At 45.5% G+C, this 18,322-nt stretch overlaps 7 protein-coding genes across 7 annotated transcripts; 3 read left to right on the top strand and 4 right to left on the bottom strand.

Moving 5' to 3' along the window:
• Positions 1-1,139: 1,139 nt before the first annotated feature.
• Positions 1,140-2,364, bottom strand: LOZ57_002510 (uncharacterized protein; the record flags this gene model as incomplete). Its single annotated transcript, XM_049251579.1, has 3 exons — positions 1,140-2,025; positions 2,082-2,144; positions 2,207-2,364. 3 exons carry the CDS (start codon positions 2,362-2,364, stop codon positions 1,140-1,142), a joined length of 1,107 nt encoding a protein of 368 aa, XP_049109384.1.
• Positions 2,365-2,857: 493 nt separating this feature from the next.
• On the top strand, positions 2,858-4,449 carry NUP49 (Nucleoporin nup49/NSP49 (Nuclear pore protein nup49/NSP49); the record flags this gene model as incomplete). Its single annotated transcript, XM_049251578.1, has 3 exons — positions 2,858-2,931; positions 2,991-3,455; positions 3,519-4,449. The coding sequence occupies 3 exons, from the start codon at positions 2,858-2,860 to the stop codon at positions 4,447-4,449; spliced, it is 1,470 nt and encodes a 489-aa protein (XP_049109383.1).
• Positions 4,450-4,939: 490 nt separating this feature from the next.
• LOZ57_002508 (uncharacterized protein) lies at positions 4,940-7,705 on the top strand (the record flags this gene model as incomplete). Its single annotated transcript, XM_049251577.1, has 1 exon — positions 4,940-7,705. The coding sequence occupies one exon, from the start codon at positions 4,940-4,942 to the stop codon at positions 7,703-7,705; it is 2,766 nt and encodes a 921-aa protein (XP_049109382.1).
• A 333-nt stretch (positions 7,706-8,038) lies between these two features.
• Positions 8,039-8,726, bottom strand: hsp10_2 (mitochondrial heat shock protein Hsp10; the record flags this gene model as incomplete). The annotated part of the gene is made up of 2 exons (XM_049251576.1): positions 8,039-8,481; positions 8,723-8,726. The coding sequence occupies 2 exons, from the start codon at positions 8,724-8,726 to the stop codon at positions 8,039-8,041; spliced, it is 447 nt and encodes a 148-aa protein (XP_049109381.1).
• Positions 8,727-10,102: 1,376 nt separating this feature from the next.
• On the top strand, positions 10,103-10,501 carry LOZ57_002506 (uncharacterized protein; the record flags this gene model as incomplete). Its single annotated transcript, XM_049251575.1, has 1 exon — positions 10,103-10,501. One exon carries the CDS (start codon positions 10,103-10,105, stop codon positions 10,499-10,501), a length of 399 nt encoding a protein of 132 aa, XP_049109380.1.
• Positions 10,502-11,254: 753 nt separating this feature from the next.
• On the bottom strand, positions 11,255-11,754 carry hsp10_1 (mitochondrial heat shock protein Hsp10; the record flags this gene model as incomplete). Its single annotated transcript, XM_049251574.1, has 4 exons — positions 11,255-11,279; positions 11,330-11,388; positions 11,467-11,688; positions 11,752-11,754. 4 exons carry the CDS (start codon positions 11,752-11,754, stop codon positions 11,255-11,257), a joined length of 309 nt encoding a protein of 102 aa, XP_049109379.1.
• A 348-nt stretch (positions 11,755-12,102) lies between these two features.
• LOZ57_002504 (uncharacterized protein) lies at positions 12,103-17,269 on the bottom strand (the record flags this gene model as incomplete). Its single annotated transcript, XM_049251573.1, has 4 exons — positions 12,103-14,163; positions 14,220-16,179; positions 16,250-17,161; positions 17,223-17,269. The coding sequence occupies 4 exons, from the start codon at positions 17,267-17,269 to the stop codon at positions 12,103-12,105; spliced, it is 4,980 nt and encodes a 1,659-aa protein (XP_049109378.1).
• Between the last annotated feature and the right edge of the window lie 1,053 nt (positions 17,270-18,322).

Raw genomic sequence — 18,322 nt, 5'->3', positions numbered from 1 at the left:
CGGCACGCTAGCGATGACAACAATAGCTAGTCAATGGCAATGAATAATAACTTTGCGAAAGATGAATAAGCCTCTTTCTCTATAGCCAGGAAATTATATATGAGAGAATTGAGAGAACGGTACTCTCAAGTACTTCGTATTTGCGACGGGCGGAAGGTAACGCGGTAGTATGCGGGTGTGCACCTATAAAATCAGCTGTATCAATATTGGCTCTATGGTTTTAGTTGTCTTGAAGGGTTTATCGATAACAGGAAGCAAAAAGAGTTATTAGAGGATCAATGTGTACCTAATGTCTATTGAAGTATAGTAGGAAGGAGTTCTCAGAAGTCGAACACACTTTTGTTGCAAGTTCCCGGCACAACCCGACGAGTGACAGTTTGCGCACCGCTACAGTCACAAAAAACGTCAACTCAGCAATCTTCGACGCTATCTCCACAGAGATATATATGGAAGAGTGATCCTTTAAACAATTTCACTGAGCAGCAATAGCCCAGGGAGCACCTAAGTCAGCCTAGACTTAGGTCACCGAACGGTAAGATAAAAAAGTTCACTTATCATAGATATGTAGCTGTAATTGTTGGGGGCCTTGAGGTTCTAGCCATGTATGCAAAGGTGAAAAACAAGATAAGCGGAAAAAGAAAGTTGACCAGCTACTGCTGCTCTAAGGTGCTTGAATTGATAATAACAATTATGGTATAGAATGTATGTTGACTAGAACATTGTTCAGTAATCCGTACGGAGACTCCGTACATACTACCTTTATAATTAGCTCACATATCAGTCGATATCAAGACGGCCACTGGCAAGCCAGGTAAACGGAAAAAATCAACAACAAACCCTTTTAAACAAAAGTTTTGTTGAAAGGTATGGGTTGATGGAATTACTGCGGTGTTTGTATCCACATCGGATTGTGGCTTCGATACCTGTGAGACTTCACAATTGCCATAGTCTCATTGAATTATCGATTTGCTGAGAATGATATTCCCAGTCTGCCACATCATCGGAGATGTCTTCTTCATTACCATATTGCGTATAGTGTTTTTGTCCTGAGCAAGATACCATCACAGATCCTGTCGGGTGGAAAGTGGTGCTGGTGATGGGATCTGAAGCCATGTATCAGCTTCATCAAATCTAGTCAATTAGCGCGGGATACTACCATCATGTATTTTCCTTTCCCAGGTCGGTCGAGTCTCTCCTTCAAATTGAGCAGCATGTTTCCACATGCGAACACAGCCATCTGTGCCTCCCGCCCAAATTTCGTGCATTTCGCTACCATGACCTGGAACCATGTCGGCGTATAGCCGCTGATTTGTCATTGCCTTACGTCCCTTGAGCCAACCAACAAGCCGACCAGTAACTCGAATATCATAAACCAACATACCGTCACTTTTCCTTTCTGCGACGTACAAATACCTGCCACAGGGACTCCATAAGAGTTGCGTGATGCCTTTTCCACCAATATGGTGTTCCGCCTCTGTAGCACCAACACCAAAAATCGCAATAGTATCGCCACTGCCATTACCGGCGTACAGACCGACTTGCCTTGTAAAGGTACCTGCTGCGACAATTCCATCGCCACTTGGATTGTCTGCTAATGTTGATATAATCCCTTTCATTCCAATACCACCTCCAACCATCTTTCTCCGCTTGCTGGGAATAGTTGGTAACCTAGAAATTGGGCCGTCTTTTCCAGGACGTGAGACATCAAAAACACAAATTAGACTATCGGAGCCGGTAAGAAACTTAGTGCCACCTAGAGTTTCCGGGTAGAGTATACTGTGAGGAGTTATGACTGCCTCTGTTGTAGGGGATATTAAGCTGTAGGAGGAGATGAGACCAGGATATAGGGCGGACGTCAGTCGGATTGGGTGTTCACGGATTGATGAAAGAAGTATCGTTGTAGACGTATCCTGAAGTGAAAAGAAGGGGTAAAGGGCGACTGAGTATATAGGCTCTCTGGAGAGTGTTGCATGATACGGCGTGAGAAAATGAGCGCCTGCTTTCCCATCAAGTAGATCCGGGGGCCTGGAACTTCACTTATTAACGTTTTTTGATATCAAGCTTGGGCCAGGGCTACATACAATACAAACGTTCGAAGGCAATTATCAGCAGAATTAGAAACAATGGTGGTTCCATCAGCGGTCCTTTACTCATATTTTAGCAGTTCATATGGAATATACAGAAGTCAATTAAGCTTCTACTGTACCAATGTGCACTCTTGAAGTAAGTTGAATCTGTTTGCCGCGTCTTTTCGCGCTGTACAGCCGGTGGGAGGCTACTGGAAGCAGTAGGTGCTCGTGCTTCTATTTTATCTGTCGATGCAACACATTTTAGACCCCACAGCTTATCGGCGCATTCGTCCATAATCGCTATGATTGCGGGGTACAAAACACCCGGGCAAATACCAACATAAAAGTCAGCGGCTCAAGGCCGCTTAGTGATGTATTCGCTCCTAAGCTGCTTGTGAGGAATCTGGGCTCAATCCTGGGTAGTTATAAGAGCACATCGTGGCGACTTTGTACAGCGAAAACTAATTAAATTTGGGCTGTCCAATTGTCAAGAGTAGGTAGGTTAGTAGGTAGGTACGGAGTACTCCATTAGGTAGTTAGTATGTACTCCGTATCCTATCTCCATCCTTTAGAAATGTAACTACGAACTATTCTACTTTAGGCTTGGCGTATGAGGCTTGGCATTTGAGCTCAACTTCAGAACAAAATAATAGTGATCAGACAACCTTCACTGCTCTGTCTCTTTTTCCTCACTGCTAACTTTGATTGTGACGGGGGAATCTAGTCACTGGGATTTGCCGTCACCCTTAGCTTCTGCTACTCGTTTCTTCGTAGCTGGTTTGCCCAGCATGTTTGGTCAGCGAAGCGTCGCGCCAGCCTCTGGAGGTTTATTGGTCAACACCACGTCCGCAAATGCATTGTTGTGAGTCTTCGTGACTGGGCATCCGCAATAATTCACTAATGAAACGGGCTCATAAATAGCGGTAATAAGCAAAACCAACCCTCTACCACTTCAACAGCGGCTACACAAAGCGGCGGAAATTTGTTCGGCGATATAACATCAACCGCCGCCCCAGCAAATACTGGAAATGCTTTGGGGAGTTCAAACCCAGCGCCTTCGTCTGCTTTAAGTGGAAGCTTATTTGGTGGTGTATCCAATACAACAACTGCCGGTGCTGGCGGAATATTTAGCGGCCTAGGCTCGTCTACAGCAGCTCAACCACAAACAGGGACCATGTTTTCTACTCTAGGAGCGTCTGTCAGCAACCCGGGAACAACCCAAACTCCACAGTCAGGCGGAATTTTTGGGGGACTGAGTAGTACAACGCAACCGAAGGCTACAATGGGCGGATCCCTTTTTGGACAGACACCAAATACATCACAACCCCAAAACAAATCGGCTTTCGGGGGGTTTAATGCAACTTCAAATTCTGGTGGTGGATTATTGTAAGTTTTCTAGACGGACTTCCCGCGGCATAATCATAAGGACTGACTTTAGTTCTATGATAGTGGTGCGTCCACTCTCCAGCCAAAGCAGCCGCAAGGCCCCACATTATCACTCTTTGCGAACCAGAATTCTTCCGCAAAACAGGACCAGAAGGTTACGGGGTCCAGTATCGTGCAGGGTGTTAAGATAGATATATCGAATCTTCTTCCCACTACCAAATTTGAAAGCTGTGCCGATGAGCTGAAGAAAGAAATCGAAACCATTGACACATTCATCCTCAACCAGATCCACATGTGTAATGAAGTTTCCGACCTTTTACCAACAATTTCTGCATCAATCGAATTAATACCAAATGACGTCGAATTTGTGCAAGGCAAGCTCGACGCGCTTCAGGAGTCTCTTGAAAACGATGCAAGCGGCATCGAATATGCCCGCAATCTTGTAAAAGAAGATGCTATCAATGCTAAGCTTGCCTTTCGCGCCATTGACACTTTGCTTCTTCCTGTACAATATCAACCATCACCAGGCGAAAGATGGTGGTCATCAACGCAACAAACACCGTCGATATCAAAACATTCATTACGAACTGCATTCGGATCGCGGCGAGCAACTCTCGCTCTACCAGAGGATACAGAAGCAGACTCTAGCCACGATGGGCCTAATAGTCTTGTGGATTACTTTTCACGGCGATCGGATGAAATGGGTGCTGTTTTAGAAGAATACCGAAAAAATATGAAAGAAATTGAGGAGCATCTTCATGGAGTTGAACTTTCGGTACAGAGACAGATTAATGAGCTTGCCTCTTCTAGAGGTAGGAACGGCACACAACACAAGCCTGCCTCTCGTGTCAACCAGCTTGCCTCTACTCTAGGTGATGTTGAAACGGCGATTCTTGGTGTTGCAGGAAGGCTAGGCGGTGTTAAAGAAGATGTTCAGGAGATTACCTTAGCACCTCTAGGCATTCACAACAACAAGGTTTCTGGCGGGTGGTAATGGGTCTCTCATAGTATGGTTCTTGGAAAAATACTCTATGGGCGAGTGGAGTTCAGGTGCATATACATGGAGACAGGGGATGGCTTCTCTGTTGTCTTATTCTTCCAATACTCACCTTCCAGTCGAGAAATCCTCAAAAACGTCGATTTTGTGAATGATTATTCCAACCTAGCCTCGATCACCATGGCCTATACATCCCGATAGTCAGCAAGAGAAGGCCAATGCATTTCATTTTTCGGTCCGCTTCTCCAGGAACTCGATTCCGTCAATATGTATTCATGATCTAACACTATCCATGTGGGAGCTAAGACTTGATATTCAATTCAAGTATATATATCATCATCACCAAATACCTTAGGTAGAATTCCCCGCATCACGTGTTGTTTCCCATTCCCCAATATGGAAACAATTCAATTCGATCTTTTCCTTTACTCTGTATTTCATGACGACTTCACGAATCTGGTGTCGGCTATAGGCCATATCAGGTACGATGGAAACGTCCTCATTTCAGGAACCCTGCACTCTTGATTACGCTCGGTTTCACGGTATCACCCACAATCATCTAGCATCAGACCCTCTTACTCTTATCCCACCTGCCACAAATCGTGATTCAGTGGCGTGCACACCATTGACTCTAGATACGCTGCAAGCGCGGCGTTTATTCAATCAAAAAGAAAAACTTAGCGTTGACAAAAGAGGAGCGGCCTTTTTAACATCCATCACGAGATTCGGGGTACCGCATTCTCTGGGTGTGGATGCCTGTGACCCCGAATCTTCAGATCGTCTTAGAATCTCGAATATTGCTATAGACTTACCACTACTTCTCACGGATCACGAACACGATATGTATATGTTTCGTGATATATCGTCTCTGGACAGCACCGAAATTTCTCTTTCATTAGAACAGATTGACGATGAAAATGATGAAGGTTTCACGTTTCCTCGTTACGTTTGGGATCTACCGAGTCAAATTCATGACCAAGTTGCAATGGAGAAGCTTAACTGTACAAAAGAGGCTATCCTTTTTATGCAGCAGATCTGGACAACTCACGATCCTACCCCTGGGCACATTAAAGCGAATATGTGCGAGCCTATCACACCCCCCCTTCCTCCGAGAACTCCACCATCAATTCCTTTCATACCTTCGTCGCCAAATATGGAAATGAGGTTGCTGTCCGAGCCCCCCACTCCGGATATCCCCGAGCACGGATTAATTGAGAATGCTCTCATTGAAGATTCAAGGATGCTCTCAGAAATGATGCCAAGCAATACCGCAACGAGCGGTTTTTTTCAAGACGCCTTCAGGCAATTGGTCGAACCTGTGGAAGAGCAATTTATATCAAATAGAAATTTTGCTCTCCCTATCAAACGATCGTTGGTTCTTTCCATTAAAGTAGATGGTCCATTAACACCTCCGGTTTCAGCCAAAAAGCGCCGTGTAACCGAAGAACAAAAATCGCTAGAGGAAACCTTAGCGGCCGCTTCACTCAAAATTGAGCCGTCATCGGACCCAGATATTCCTCCAAAATTCAAGGTTCTATTAGAAGTCTCATCTCTTGCTCAGTCACAGGTTGAGTCTAAACTTATCAGCGAACGTATCCGTGGAATTCCGGCCGAGACTCGTGTTCAGGTACCAGTTCTTGCCGATCCGTTTCCAGATTCACTCTGGCCTTCGACTACATCAATTTTGCGACTGGAATGTTCTAGGCGTGCTGAAAGCATCGAGAATGACGATACTATTAATATCACTCGCTCGAGCCTTACAATAGAAAAGGAGGAATGGGATCTTCGGTGGAACCCCTTTCCAGCCGGTATTTCCCCATTACAAGTAATGGAAATCATTGATGAAGAAGACGGAACAAATATGCCCTTTATTCTTGCTCGGTCGCCTAGCAAATTATGCATTCAAAAGCCGAAAGTTGCCGACGATTTTAGAGAGAGTCTTCATGAGCCAAATGTCCTTTTGAAGGAAACAACACCATTCTCGGGTGCTATCGGCCCCGTAACAGATGGACCAAACTCTAACGAAAGTGATAACACCTCAAACGTTCATTCTTCATGGAGTAGGAAAGCCCAAATCTTGAATGATCAGTCTTATCCTAGTTTACCAATGCCAAAAAGCGATCTTCTTGCATCTCAATTTTCAGCAAGAATACACTTATCGAATTTCATGAATGTTCGTCAGAAAGCTATTCCAAAGGGCGTTGTCCAAACCAATTTTCCAGGAAACAATAAAACCGCTGATGTTCTTTGCTCCTCCCGTGAAAATAGTTTGGGGAAAACTTGTGCAGCATTTGATTGTCCGAGCTTAAAGCCGCCTAATCTTATTGAACCTTCGTTCCCCCTCACACTCATGATTTCAAACTCGGTGTTGCGAGCATATCAATCCATGATACGCGCCCTCGAATCCCATCCCATACCCAAAACACTCCTCTTTCGCGACTTTGATTTATTAGCTATAGCTAGTGAAAGAGCAATTTTGGAGATTGAATTTGGAAGCAATTTACCTTCTATTGGCCATAAACCATTTAGGCAACCAACGAAAGCGGGAAACAGCAAGTGCGGAGATGCAGATATCATTGTATCCCCTACCGTCGCTATAATCCTGACGAGCTCTCAAGAGGTTACTCAGCGTTATCTTCCTGGCCATTCCTCCGCAGGTGTTGGAGTTGGTAGTAGGCTCCGCTCCCCTCTCCAAGAGAGGATTTATTTTACCTGTTCGAGGTACGAATATCTCTATGTGTTAATATGTCATCCATTCTCCTCAAATGGGATAGACACATCAATCTGCGACAATACTCTAACTGCCGTCCGTACTTTGACGTCTTTTTGCTCTAGCATCTCGAAGACTTGTGCAGTAGTTCCTCTCATCGTATCCGCTGCCGCCGACCACGCAGCTGTATGGATTCTGAATTTAGCAAAAAAGCATGCTGTGCTTATGCCATGGGATGAACCGCTTCTTGGCGGTAAAGGAGTTGTTAATACTCAATGGGCACCGACACCTCCAGAGGACCCAAGTTTATGGGAGCTCTTTTTGTATCATGCAGGTCTTAACTGCTTTGCTGCCCAGATGGTGCTGTACAGCCGTGTCTTGCCTTCCTGCGCTCATTCTGAAGAAAACGACACTAATAGAGCGCCAGCAGCCCTTTCAGCCTTTGTTGAATTGACTTCTAGTGAAAGAAGGCGCATGTACAAACATATACTTGGAGACCGGCTGATAGAAAGGGTAAATTCTTGCCTGAATTCAGTGTGGTGATATCTTTATTTATCTCCAAGAGTATTTCTGTGTGGATAGCGTGTTCCCGGACCTACGAGCAGAACAACAGTAGTATGAACAAGCAGAAAGATGTGTATATGTTGAAACAATAGAGTTTGAGTATCACAAGATCTAAGTAACACCAGCTAGCTTTCAACATTCTTCAAGACCCGCCCCCTTGATTTCATATATCTATGTATGTAACTTCCCAACTGGACACTCTGGATATATCTCAACCAGACACAATGATAATTGTCGCACCCTCCCGCATCTCCATAGATAACTCTGCCCCATTGATACTAGTGTCGGAAAAACACAATACAATCTTAAAATTTAGGATCTAAACTCGATTCCTCGCTTCGTAGGGGGACGGGGGCAACCCTGAGGGCCGCATGACCCAAGGCCGGTCTGTGGCTCCGGCTCCGGCTGTCGCTTCTCCATCATCATCTCCGGTGCTCCATTATCAGACCTTTTAACGACCGGGGGCGGTTCGCGAGGGTTTCCCCAGACTTTTGGAACTGTCTGTCGCGGTGCCAACTGTGATGTGTTATGCTTCACTCTAGCAAGGGGGTTTCCTGTGCATACCTCTTCACGTGCCACCTTGGTCGGAGGGCCAGGGCTCATTGGAGGGGGAAGAGGGTAGAAAGCTTCACTATCCTTCGCGTTTGCAGCCAAATTATGACCTGTAACTGAGCCAACAATAGCCATGGCGATGCTCAAGAAAAGCACTGTCCGGGGAATCATGGTGCCGGAGGTAGGATGTATGCTCTGTAGCTCTGTGAATTCAGTTAGGATAAGATGGGGGGCGTCGTACTGAAAACCCAGGAGCAGCAGGAGAGATTTATAAAAAACAGCCCCCCCCCCCCCTCCATCTACTCAACAGGAGCTAATCTAGCCTGCTATCACAGGTAGACAATAATTTCATGCCATTATTGTTGGTGGTACAGCTGTTTATTCACACAAAGACAGTTCTATGCCATCTAGACGTCATGCAGGCTGCTTCGCAATACCCCAAACCCATTGTCGCGAATTTACTGCAGGTGACTCTTAAAGGGTAAGTCAAACAAACTTATTGGTTTTTGCACCAGCATGAAGGTGGGAGTCGTACACATTTGAGTTGCGATCGCGATTGCGATTGTGCTGCAAAGGCCAAAAACATCCAATACACGGAAGAAAGCAAGCCTTAAACTGTGCACGGAGTACATTGTATACAAGCTGCAGTGAAGGCAGATGTTGAGACCATACTTCACTCAGGACTGCCGTAGTCTGAAATACGAAAATGAATATCATCAAGCATGTTCACCTTTATCCTCCGTACTCTATATTTATCTTATGGATCGGATCGGCACACTTAGAATTAGGATGCTATGTTAGATGTAGTGATATGCATACAGGAGCTGCATGTTATGGCATAAAATAAAAGCCAAAGGAAACAACATTTCTCATGTTAATTAATTGGCAGACACTGCATTTACCTACTCACTAACAAGCTTTATACCCATATTAAAGCGAGTATGGGACTTTCGATTAGCTGAAATATCCTGCATTGTGTTGGAGCTGCTTTCACACTTTGACAAAGAAGTTCATTAACCTTCAGTAAATTGCTATATCAAGACAATGGAGCTTTGTACAGCATTGGTTCCAGGATAAGAATATTTCCCTCCCAGATCCATACTGCCCAAATCTACCAGTACCATATCCATTCCCTGCTCAATTTCCACCCCTTCCGGTTCATTCAGTACTGAAAATTACGCACTGGAATCGGTTGGGGTGTTTGGGCGTGAAGCTGCAAGCTATTCTAACCGTCAGCTAGTTATACCTTAATTTAGGGTAACAACAAAAACGTCTTGCCTTTTGAGCAAACTTGCTTGTCTTAGTACGCAGTATCTTCTTTCTCTTCTCGTCCCACAAGCTTTCCCACGGGGTTGAATCAAGTGCCGGCAAATCGATGTCGTTCAATGAAAGAAGAATGCCTTGGCACCGTGGTCCAAGCCTTTGAAGCCCCAATCTGATCGCGGTACGTAAATTCTCCGACGTTGGATACTCTTTGGACGATTGGACAGAAGTCCAATCTTTCATAAAGGCATGAGCAATGAATCCAAGCCCAACTGCATTAGTAGAGAAGAGTGATAGCCTGGGAGCAATTCGCCACCGATCAATGAGTTCGTCGCCTTTAATAGTAAACGCCTGCCTGCCGCTCGATAATCTCCCCAACGCACTTCAGATACCTGCCAGCTCTTTCCAGCTTCAAACTAATTACAAGGGTATACCAACATCCACACGAGTTAAGGTCGCTTGAAGGCTGACGTTATTCAACAACAACTGGTTGGTTTCTCCCCCAGAACGCCTAGGTCTGTTTGATGGACTAACAGATTGATTATTACACAGGAGTTGAATATGGCCAAGATTCGTTCTTCCCCGCCATGGCCTGCTGAAGCGTGGGCAAAAGCAAAGGAGGCATACAGCAGGAACGGACATTTCGGGCCAAAAATTTCCTATATCATCATAATTTCCAGATCGGGGCCTTACACCTCCGCAGAAAAACTTCAACTCGCTATTGAATCGTCTACCGCTTTAGAACCACAATGGGTACACATAGGTTATCTGGGCCAAAAAGAAGAAGACACCAGCTCCGAGAAGGTCCTAGTTTGTGAAATCGAACCAGCAGAATGGCGCCGAATTTCGAAGACTGCGAAGACTCAGGGTGAGTTTGTTTGGTATGGTGGGAAGATAAGGCTTTCATACGTCGTTGGTCCACTTGGCTCTCGTTCTGAAGTCCCAGCCGAATCCCAATGATTCTTACGTAACGCAGAGCAGAGCTTTGCTAGAACAGAGCTAGTTAATGAGTACCTAAACAGTTCTCAGGAAGAAATTTGTCCATCGGAGAGTTTGTAGGACTCTAGGCTTACGAGGTATGCCGTTCATTTAATAATAGGAAGGGGTCATAGTGGTAGAGTGTTGTAACCCGTATACTCAAACAATATTGTCTTTTATATTTGCGTGCGTAGTGCTCCGTACTCCGTACGTAGCGTCGAGTCTAGTAGATACACAATAAACCAAAACGTCCAGAATTCCAACTGCTGGCAAAAAATAACTAAAGCTAAGGGAAAGGAAAAGAACTCTGCACCCAGCTAATCTCATGAAACGCCATAGTTTCATTGATCTTTCAAAGCTCCTAATTTCAAAAAGGGATCCATACTACATCAAAATGCCCCTCTCCGCCTTACATATGATGCTTTATGAAATTTTCTGTAACATGAAGCTATAGATCATTAGGATAAAAGAACCTGGACAAGCTGAATGACGAGAGGAGATATATCATTTGAACTATTTTTTCTAGTTTCTAATCACACCGCAATCCAATATAGTTGTTATAAATGGTTCTGTTCTCACAACCACAGTGTAGGCGGACTCATTTTTCCTCTTGTGGTATTGAATCATTCTGCTTGGGAGCTCATAATAGTATTACATGATGTACAGGTTGAATCGCTAGATAACAAAGGAATCAACGGAAATCAGGTGGTAAATTCGTTTGTCTGCGAGGGTCGTTCATTCCTTGATCTTTGCCAAGAGTCTTAAGGCAAAATAAGTATGCAGCAGGAGAAAATAGTAAGCAGGACTTACTCATGGTCACGGAACAAAGTAAATTCTTCCTCGCCAATCTTCACGGGACTTCCGCCGTACTATAAACGGTCAGATCAACTGAAATTCTCGCACATAATCAGAAAGAAGCTGCATTTGACAGCTCCATCAAGACCTACTTGGGGAATCAAGACTTTGTCACCGGTGGCTACACTCATGGCAATTCTGTTTCCTTTCTTATCCATGGCACCGGGCCCAACAGCCAGTACGCGTCCTTCGTTAAGCTCCTTGACAGAGCTCTCGGGGAGGAAAATACCAGAGGCAGTCTTAGTTTCGGCCTTGATTCTCTGAACAAGGACACGGTCCAAGAGAGGAAGGAGATTCTTGACGCTTCGCAGGGCCTAAAAACAGTTTGTTAATTTGAATGGAAGAGCTTTGAGAGAAATTGAGTCACTGGTCCTCACCATTTTTCAAAGATTTGTCGGTGGAAAAAAAAATTTAATAAGGAATCCAAAACAGAACTTATGGCAAGCTTCAATTACACAAGAGAAATCTGTGATGTGCTGATGCTGAAGAAGAACTTCTTCACCTTTTTTTGCTGAGAAATTTCGAGAACGGATGCCAAGAACTGGAGTATGAGCTTAGCCTACTATGGTTAGTTCCCGTGCTGGCATTACGCATTGAAACTATCATTATTTACTTATAGCGGCAAAGTCTGCCATCAACTCTCTCCGCACTCCGTACTCCATACGACACAGTCTATGCTCACTCCTCCTGGGAGTTAAATAATGCTAGAAGTAGGCTCTAACCACAAATTATCCTAGCTTTTTCCATTGCTGCTCCTGGAACAGATTCGCTGGCCATCCCTGGTAAACCTCCCCTTGCATAACGACATCTCCAGACATTATCAACGTATGCTCCAACAAACATCCATCCTCCTCCATCTCTGCCCCTGCCAGCAATCGCGAGCCTGTTCTCAACACACTTCGGCTGCCCACAGTCATTGCATGAAGCGAGAACTTTCCGCGTGTGTTTAGGTGGCATACCAAACTTGCATCATCCACCGCAACGCGATCGCCTAGCGTTAAAAGGTCAGGTTCCGTAAAGAGCACACTGGGTTCGCCTCCGGCAAATAGTGCACAGTCTTTGCCAATTTTAGCACCTAGGAACCGGAAATAGAGCACAAGGAAATGTGTGCCAGCGAACAGTTTCACAATCCCGATATTGGCGTAGCAGCTTGCTCGCAGTTTCTCGATGGTGAGGAAGAGTTGCCAGCGCTGGCAGTAGCTGCTCTTGTCCCAGTCATATTGTCCAGGGGTTCGACGGCCTATCACAATCCATTTTGCTGCGATGACGATAGCGAGAGCTAGAACGACCTGGATAGCCATTGTTACTGCAATATTTCCAACCATAATAGCATATATAAGGAATGGCCGGTACCAACTAGGCTGAAACACGGGTAACGAGATTTTTAGTAGCTCTGAAATGATTTTCACGTTAACAATGCTTGCACTGTTCCAGTATACACTAGTGAATACGGTGATAAACGTAGAGTATATGAAGATGCTGAACATCCCGAAAACATAATATGAAGCACCTTTCTGATAAAGAGCTTTTCCGTATGGTGTTATTGTTGATGCGGGAATGTCAGACTTCGAATCCTCTGTGTTGCCTTCTATTCTTGTATCCAAACTACTACCGTCTTGAAGGGTAAGTGAGTTTGAGCTCAACGAGCTCTGAGAGTCCGTGGGCTGTTTTCGCAGTTCTGAAGGGCTTTCCTGGGCTCCGGTTGTCAAGCAAACAGCTTCTCCAGTCTTGCTACCAACCCATACGCTATCTGGTGGGTAGACGCCATTCCGTCGGGTTAACGCTCCAGTTCCGAGGATTGCACTCCTACCAACTTTTGTCCCAGGTAAAATAACCGTACGATCTGCGACCATGACACCGTCACCGATCACAACAGGCTCGCTCCCTATACCGTCTGATGTCATGATGTGAGACCGCGAACCAAACACGACATCGTCGCCGATGCTAACAAGGCTATAGTCTTGAATCGTTGGGCCAACTCCAGGCCAATATATTCGGGATCCAGCACGGCCACCTAGTAATCTAACGACAACAGATGTGATCTCGTAGTGAGATCCAAAGAGGTCAGATAGTGGTTTTGGACTTGGAGCGAGTTTCTCCATCAAGGAAAACTGGACTTTTTTTAGTTGGCTTCGCTTCGTAGTAGTTTCCTGGGTGCCACAGAAAGCATCTAACATCCTTTTAACGAGAACAACCAAAAAAAGAAACACTACTGGGCCCAAGGAAACACCCACAGCGCGAGCTAAGTAATGATATCCGATCCGTACGGGTGTAGTGAACCAAATTGTAATTTCCCGAAAGAGGTCTCCAGTCACCCTAGGCTTTTGTAGAACCATGCCTGTGAGGCCTGCCATCCATGGAAGCGCCGATGCTGCGTGGATTAGAAGCACGGTAGGCTCTACTAACAAAATTTTTAGTAGCCAATGCGGTGGGGGTATTTTGCTGGAGGAAAGATCACGGTTTGCCTCATTTGCATCCTCTATTTCCCAGCTGGATGAATTAGGCCCAATGCAGGTGTCTGGAGCCAACACAGTTCCCGGAGCAATAACCGCCTTGAGACCAATACTTGAGTTCCGGCCAAGTTTGATCGGTTGCAGCATCATGGAAGTATTCCAACCGACTGCAAATGGTCTGCAAGTGCATTCATCAATTGTCACATTGTCCCCAATATCTAGCAGATCGTATTCACCAAGTGTCGCCTTTTTGTTTATGGTCACCCCCTTACCGATCTTTGCGCCCAATAGGCGATAATAGAGCTTAATGCTCCAATTGAAATGGCTAAAGATACCCTGATGAAATGTTAGCATGTCCTTCTATAAGTTGTGAGCTTGTTTATGTTCTTCACCATTCTACCAATCAAGAGTGTCTTATGCACAAACCACCACCGTGTGTGATAGCACCCCCACATGGGATATAAACCCCGCTTGAAACGCCCAATAACAACCCATTTGATTGCTATAGCAACAATTGGAGCAATAATGTACGTAGCCCAGCGAGCAGCCAAGATGGCTACTATTAAATGAAGAAGTCGCATAACAATAAGTTCCGGCCAAGGCCATCGTTGAACTGTGACGCTCAGGAACCAAATGAACATTAGATTTTGGAAAGCGAGGCGTAATGGGAAAATCAGTCCAATAGGAATTAACTGGATTATCAGTAGAAGAGGGTTCGTTGAGCTGCAAGTTGTGGCGCATCCTGGAAAGATGGGATTTTCCGAATGTTCTATCTCACTTTTTTCACCTTTTTCAGAGAGAATTTCTTCGATGTGCCGAGACACTGCGCGTACAGTGCTACAGGTAAAGATGACGCTGCTAGGAAATTGAATCTGCAATTCTTTCCGAAGAACCGAGAATAGTCTGCCTGCCTTTAGGCTATCACCGCCGAGTTCGAAAAAATCGGAGTCTTTCCCGATTTCCTCCAGAGGGCAGCCAAGAATAGAAGAAAATGCTGCTTGAACTTTCCGCTCGACAAACGAGACGCTGTCAGTCTTAAGGACGGGTTTCAGAGCAGCAAATAATGCGATTTCATCTACTAGGCCCTCTGAAGTTCGTGGTGCTGGTCCCTCCAAGAATTCAATTCGACGAGGGATCAAGTATCCATCTAGCATGTTTGGAAGGCGGGCTTCCAAGTTCTGCAAAATAAGTTGTGCGTTGGGTGGTGGATTTTCAACGTATGTGGATAAAATTGCCCTTGGAAGGCCAGTACTTTGCTGCCGACAAACAAACGCAGCAAGTCGCCCACTCAACTCCATATCAAGCCTGTTTTGAACGACATTGAGGTCGATACTGCACGATCGACTGGGTATGCTTTTGGTGATCGGAGTATCCAAAGGCGGGCAGTCAGCCTCATAATACACCTCAGACGCCAACATTCCATCAGCGAACTGGGGAATGCCCAATCTTTCAGCCATTCGAATTCGCAGAATCTTTCCCCGGTTCTTGGGCAATGCATCCATATATACTATACCAACCGGTAGCTTCGCATGGTGAAGACGTTGCTTGAGAGCTTGGTGAAGCTGTCGAAGATCAGGTCGAGGCTTTCCCGGCCGTACCACTAGTGCGACGCCTACAACTTCTTGTAAAACGTCATGGCCGATCGAAAATGCTAAAACATCTGAAATTCTGCCAAAAATAGGGGATTCGGGGGACTGCGATGCTTTTAAGATGGCTTCCTCAATTTCGAAGGGAGAAATTATCTCCCCACCACGGTTTATCACTTCCTTGCCTCTACCAGTGACATAGAGGTAGCCGTCTTCGTCGAGGTAGCCCAAGTCGCCTGTATCGAACCAACCATCTTCAGTGAGGCTGGATTTATCAATCCCATCCGAGAGAAGATATCCTGGAAAAACCGGGAAACCTCTCACACAAATACGCCCTGTTTCTCTAGGAGGTAAGCAGCTAGAGTCTGACAGGTTCATGATGGCGATATCGGGGCCCACGCTTTTGCCAGAAGTACCAGGGCGATCTAAATTATATGATAGAGGTGGTGAAGCAATGGGCATGCATTCTGTCATGCCATAGCTTGGAAGAATAGTGCACTTGAAGGTATTTTGTAATCGTATTGCTAAAGACGGCAGCAGGCCGCCGGCGGCGTTGCAAATCAGTTTTATTTTGCATTGGGGTGATGGAACAGGACGGTCTTCAGCTTCGGTGAGAATCACTGCATGCATTGTGGGTGACGCATAATACCATGTCGGGCTCTGACTCTCCACTACATCCCAGAAAATATTGGCATCAAATCCGCTGCAACAGATGGTCGAGCCACCAGCCATTATCGGAGCAAACAAATTTCTAATCAAACCACCACTGTTTAATCTTAGCACAGAGTTCAACAAGGACTTACTCCAGGTTATTTGAGAAGTAGGATTTAACTTACACATGATTAAGAGGCATCATGTTTAGACAACGGTGATCACTATTCAAACCCCATGATTCAATAACAAATGCAACTCCAGTCACAATTGTATGAAGCGTAAGGGGGACGATCTTCTTCTGTCCACTGGTTCCGCTTGTAAATAGCACTAAGGCAATGTCGTCCGCAGAATTTGGTGTCATCTCAAAGGTAGGGTCGGGCTCTGTCGCACGAGCAACGGAAACCTTGAAAGTGAGGTCTTCATTCTCCTCAACGGCGAAAACTGAAATTCCAGCCTCCGAAATCCAGGGCGCATTTATATCTAGCTTTTCAAGGTCTTCTTTTCTAGCCAAGATTGCAGACGCTTCTAACTGGAGGACTTCTTGCATGAATTGCTCGGATCCGACTGTTGAAGAAACGGGAGCTGCAGTATAATATGCTGTAACGGCAAGGCAAGCGAGAGCCAAAATCGGACCTGTTGGCAATGCGATAACAACAACCCGTCTGCGGTGTTTGCTTGAAAGCAGCGGTAGTTGAAATTCGTGAACAAACTTATACACGCTGTGATGTGAAATATTCCGGGAGCTCAAAGGCGCGATGATAGCTGGCGTATGGACCCCGTTGTGTAACAAGCGATCAACGCTTGAGTATGCCTTCTTAATAGCAGTAAGGACGTCACCAAGCTCTGTCGGAGAGTTAATACAACTTTTTACATCTTTTGGGTACTCCCGCCAGGCTTGTTGATACCAGAAGACGAGCTTTAAAATAGATGCTGGGCATAAATCGCTTCGAAATATAGGTGGGAGCTCGCTAACAAGGAAACCATGTATTTCTGATCCAAAATAGCGCCTGAGAAGCGGTGACAAATGGCCAAGGTTTCCCTGAAGGGCGATATCCTTAGGGTGCGACAGTTTTGGTGGGATGTCCTGCAGAATACTGAAAAAACTCAAGGTTAGTAACACTCTCCAATAGCTAAGGCGCTATTAGAACTGCTTACTTTGATGCTTGAGTACCCATCATTTCAAAATTATCTATATCAGCCATATCTGCATCTCCTGCCAAAAAAAAAGACGACGGATATCCATACAAATGTTATAGGGGCTGGTTTACCTCCCTTTTTATACCCACATCGTTTCCGTAGACATACGTCCACATCATCAGTGCATTCAGAAACCCACCAACCTGCTATTACGCGGCATGATCCGAGCAAAACAGAGAGTTGGCAGGACAAGAAAAGAAAGAAGGATGCAGCTGTCACGGATGTATCAAACGGACCCTCTTGTGCGGGAACGGTTGCAGGGGCTCGGTTCAACCGTCGAGACATTACCAGTTCTTAGAACCAGACCGCGCGGACTTCCAGGCCTGAGTCGCGAAGAGCTGCTCCAGGATGGATGCAATCTCCATGTCACCGTTTCGCGGGATTGAACCAGGGCAACTGTGGTGGTATTCAATCCTTGCCCGGGCCGTACCTTAGCAAAGGCGGGAGATCGTCAGGAAATGTGAGTTCAAGTCCCCCGCCATGGCCGGTATTGCCTCAAACACCAGCCGTCCAGGTATCAGGTTGCCCTGTCAGGCTGCTTGAGGTTTGGATGTAGGAACTGGTGCTTCACGCGGATGACGCAATCTGCAACAGGAGACTGGTGTACTCCGTAGGGGCAGTATATACTCCGTACTGTATAACATTCATATGAGAAAGCTTTTTTCACTTTCATCCCGGACGCTCCTTGAAATCATGTTTCATTGCCGAGATGAATTTCGGGGATCAGGCTTCATTTGTTATTTTCCGGCCTTTGGAGACGTTATTATTATTGCAGGGAGCCGTTTAGCTCAAAAAATGAGCTCACAATCCGAACCGACATATGCACTGTTTTGCGCAACTTACTGGCCAATTGACCCAGTATCTTAGTGAGTATCATATTGCTCCAAATTTTGTAGTCTTGATAGCCAACACGTGCAGGATATTGCACGTCTGCTGCGTAGGAAAATAATTTTTTGTTAGTCGGCCTTTACACATGGGAGATCGTCCTCAGGGATAGAACTTATAGGACGCTATCCAGTGGAGCTTCACAAGTACTCTAATTTCTTACATGTTGTTGA

Source organism: Ophidiomyces ophidiicola (assembly GCF_022830035.1).
Source record: "Ophidiomyces ophidiicola strain CBS 122913 chromosome Unknown scaffold_7, whole genome shotgun sequence".
Lineage (NCBI taxonomy): Eukaryota > Fungi > Ascomycota > Eurotiomycetes > Onygenales > Onygenaceae > Ophidiomyces > Ophidiomyces ophidiicola.
This window is presented reverse-complemented; position numbering and strand designations above follow the sequence as displayed.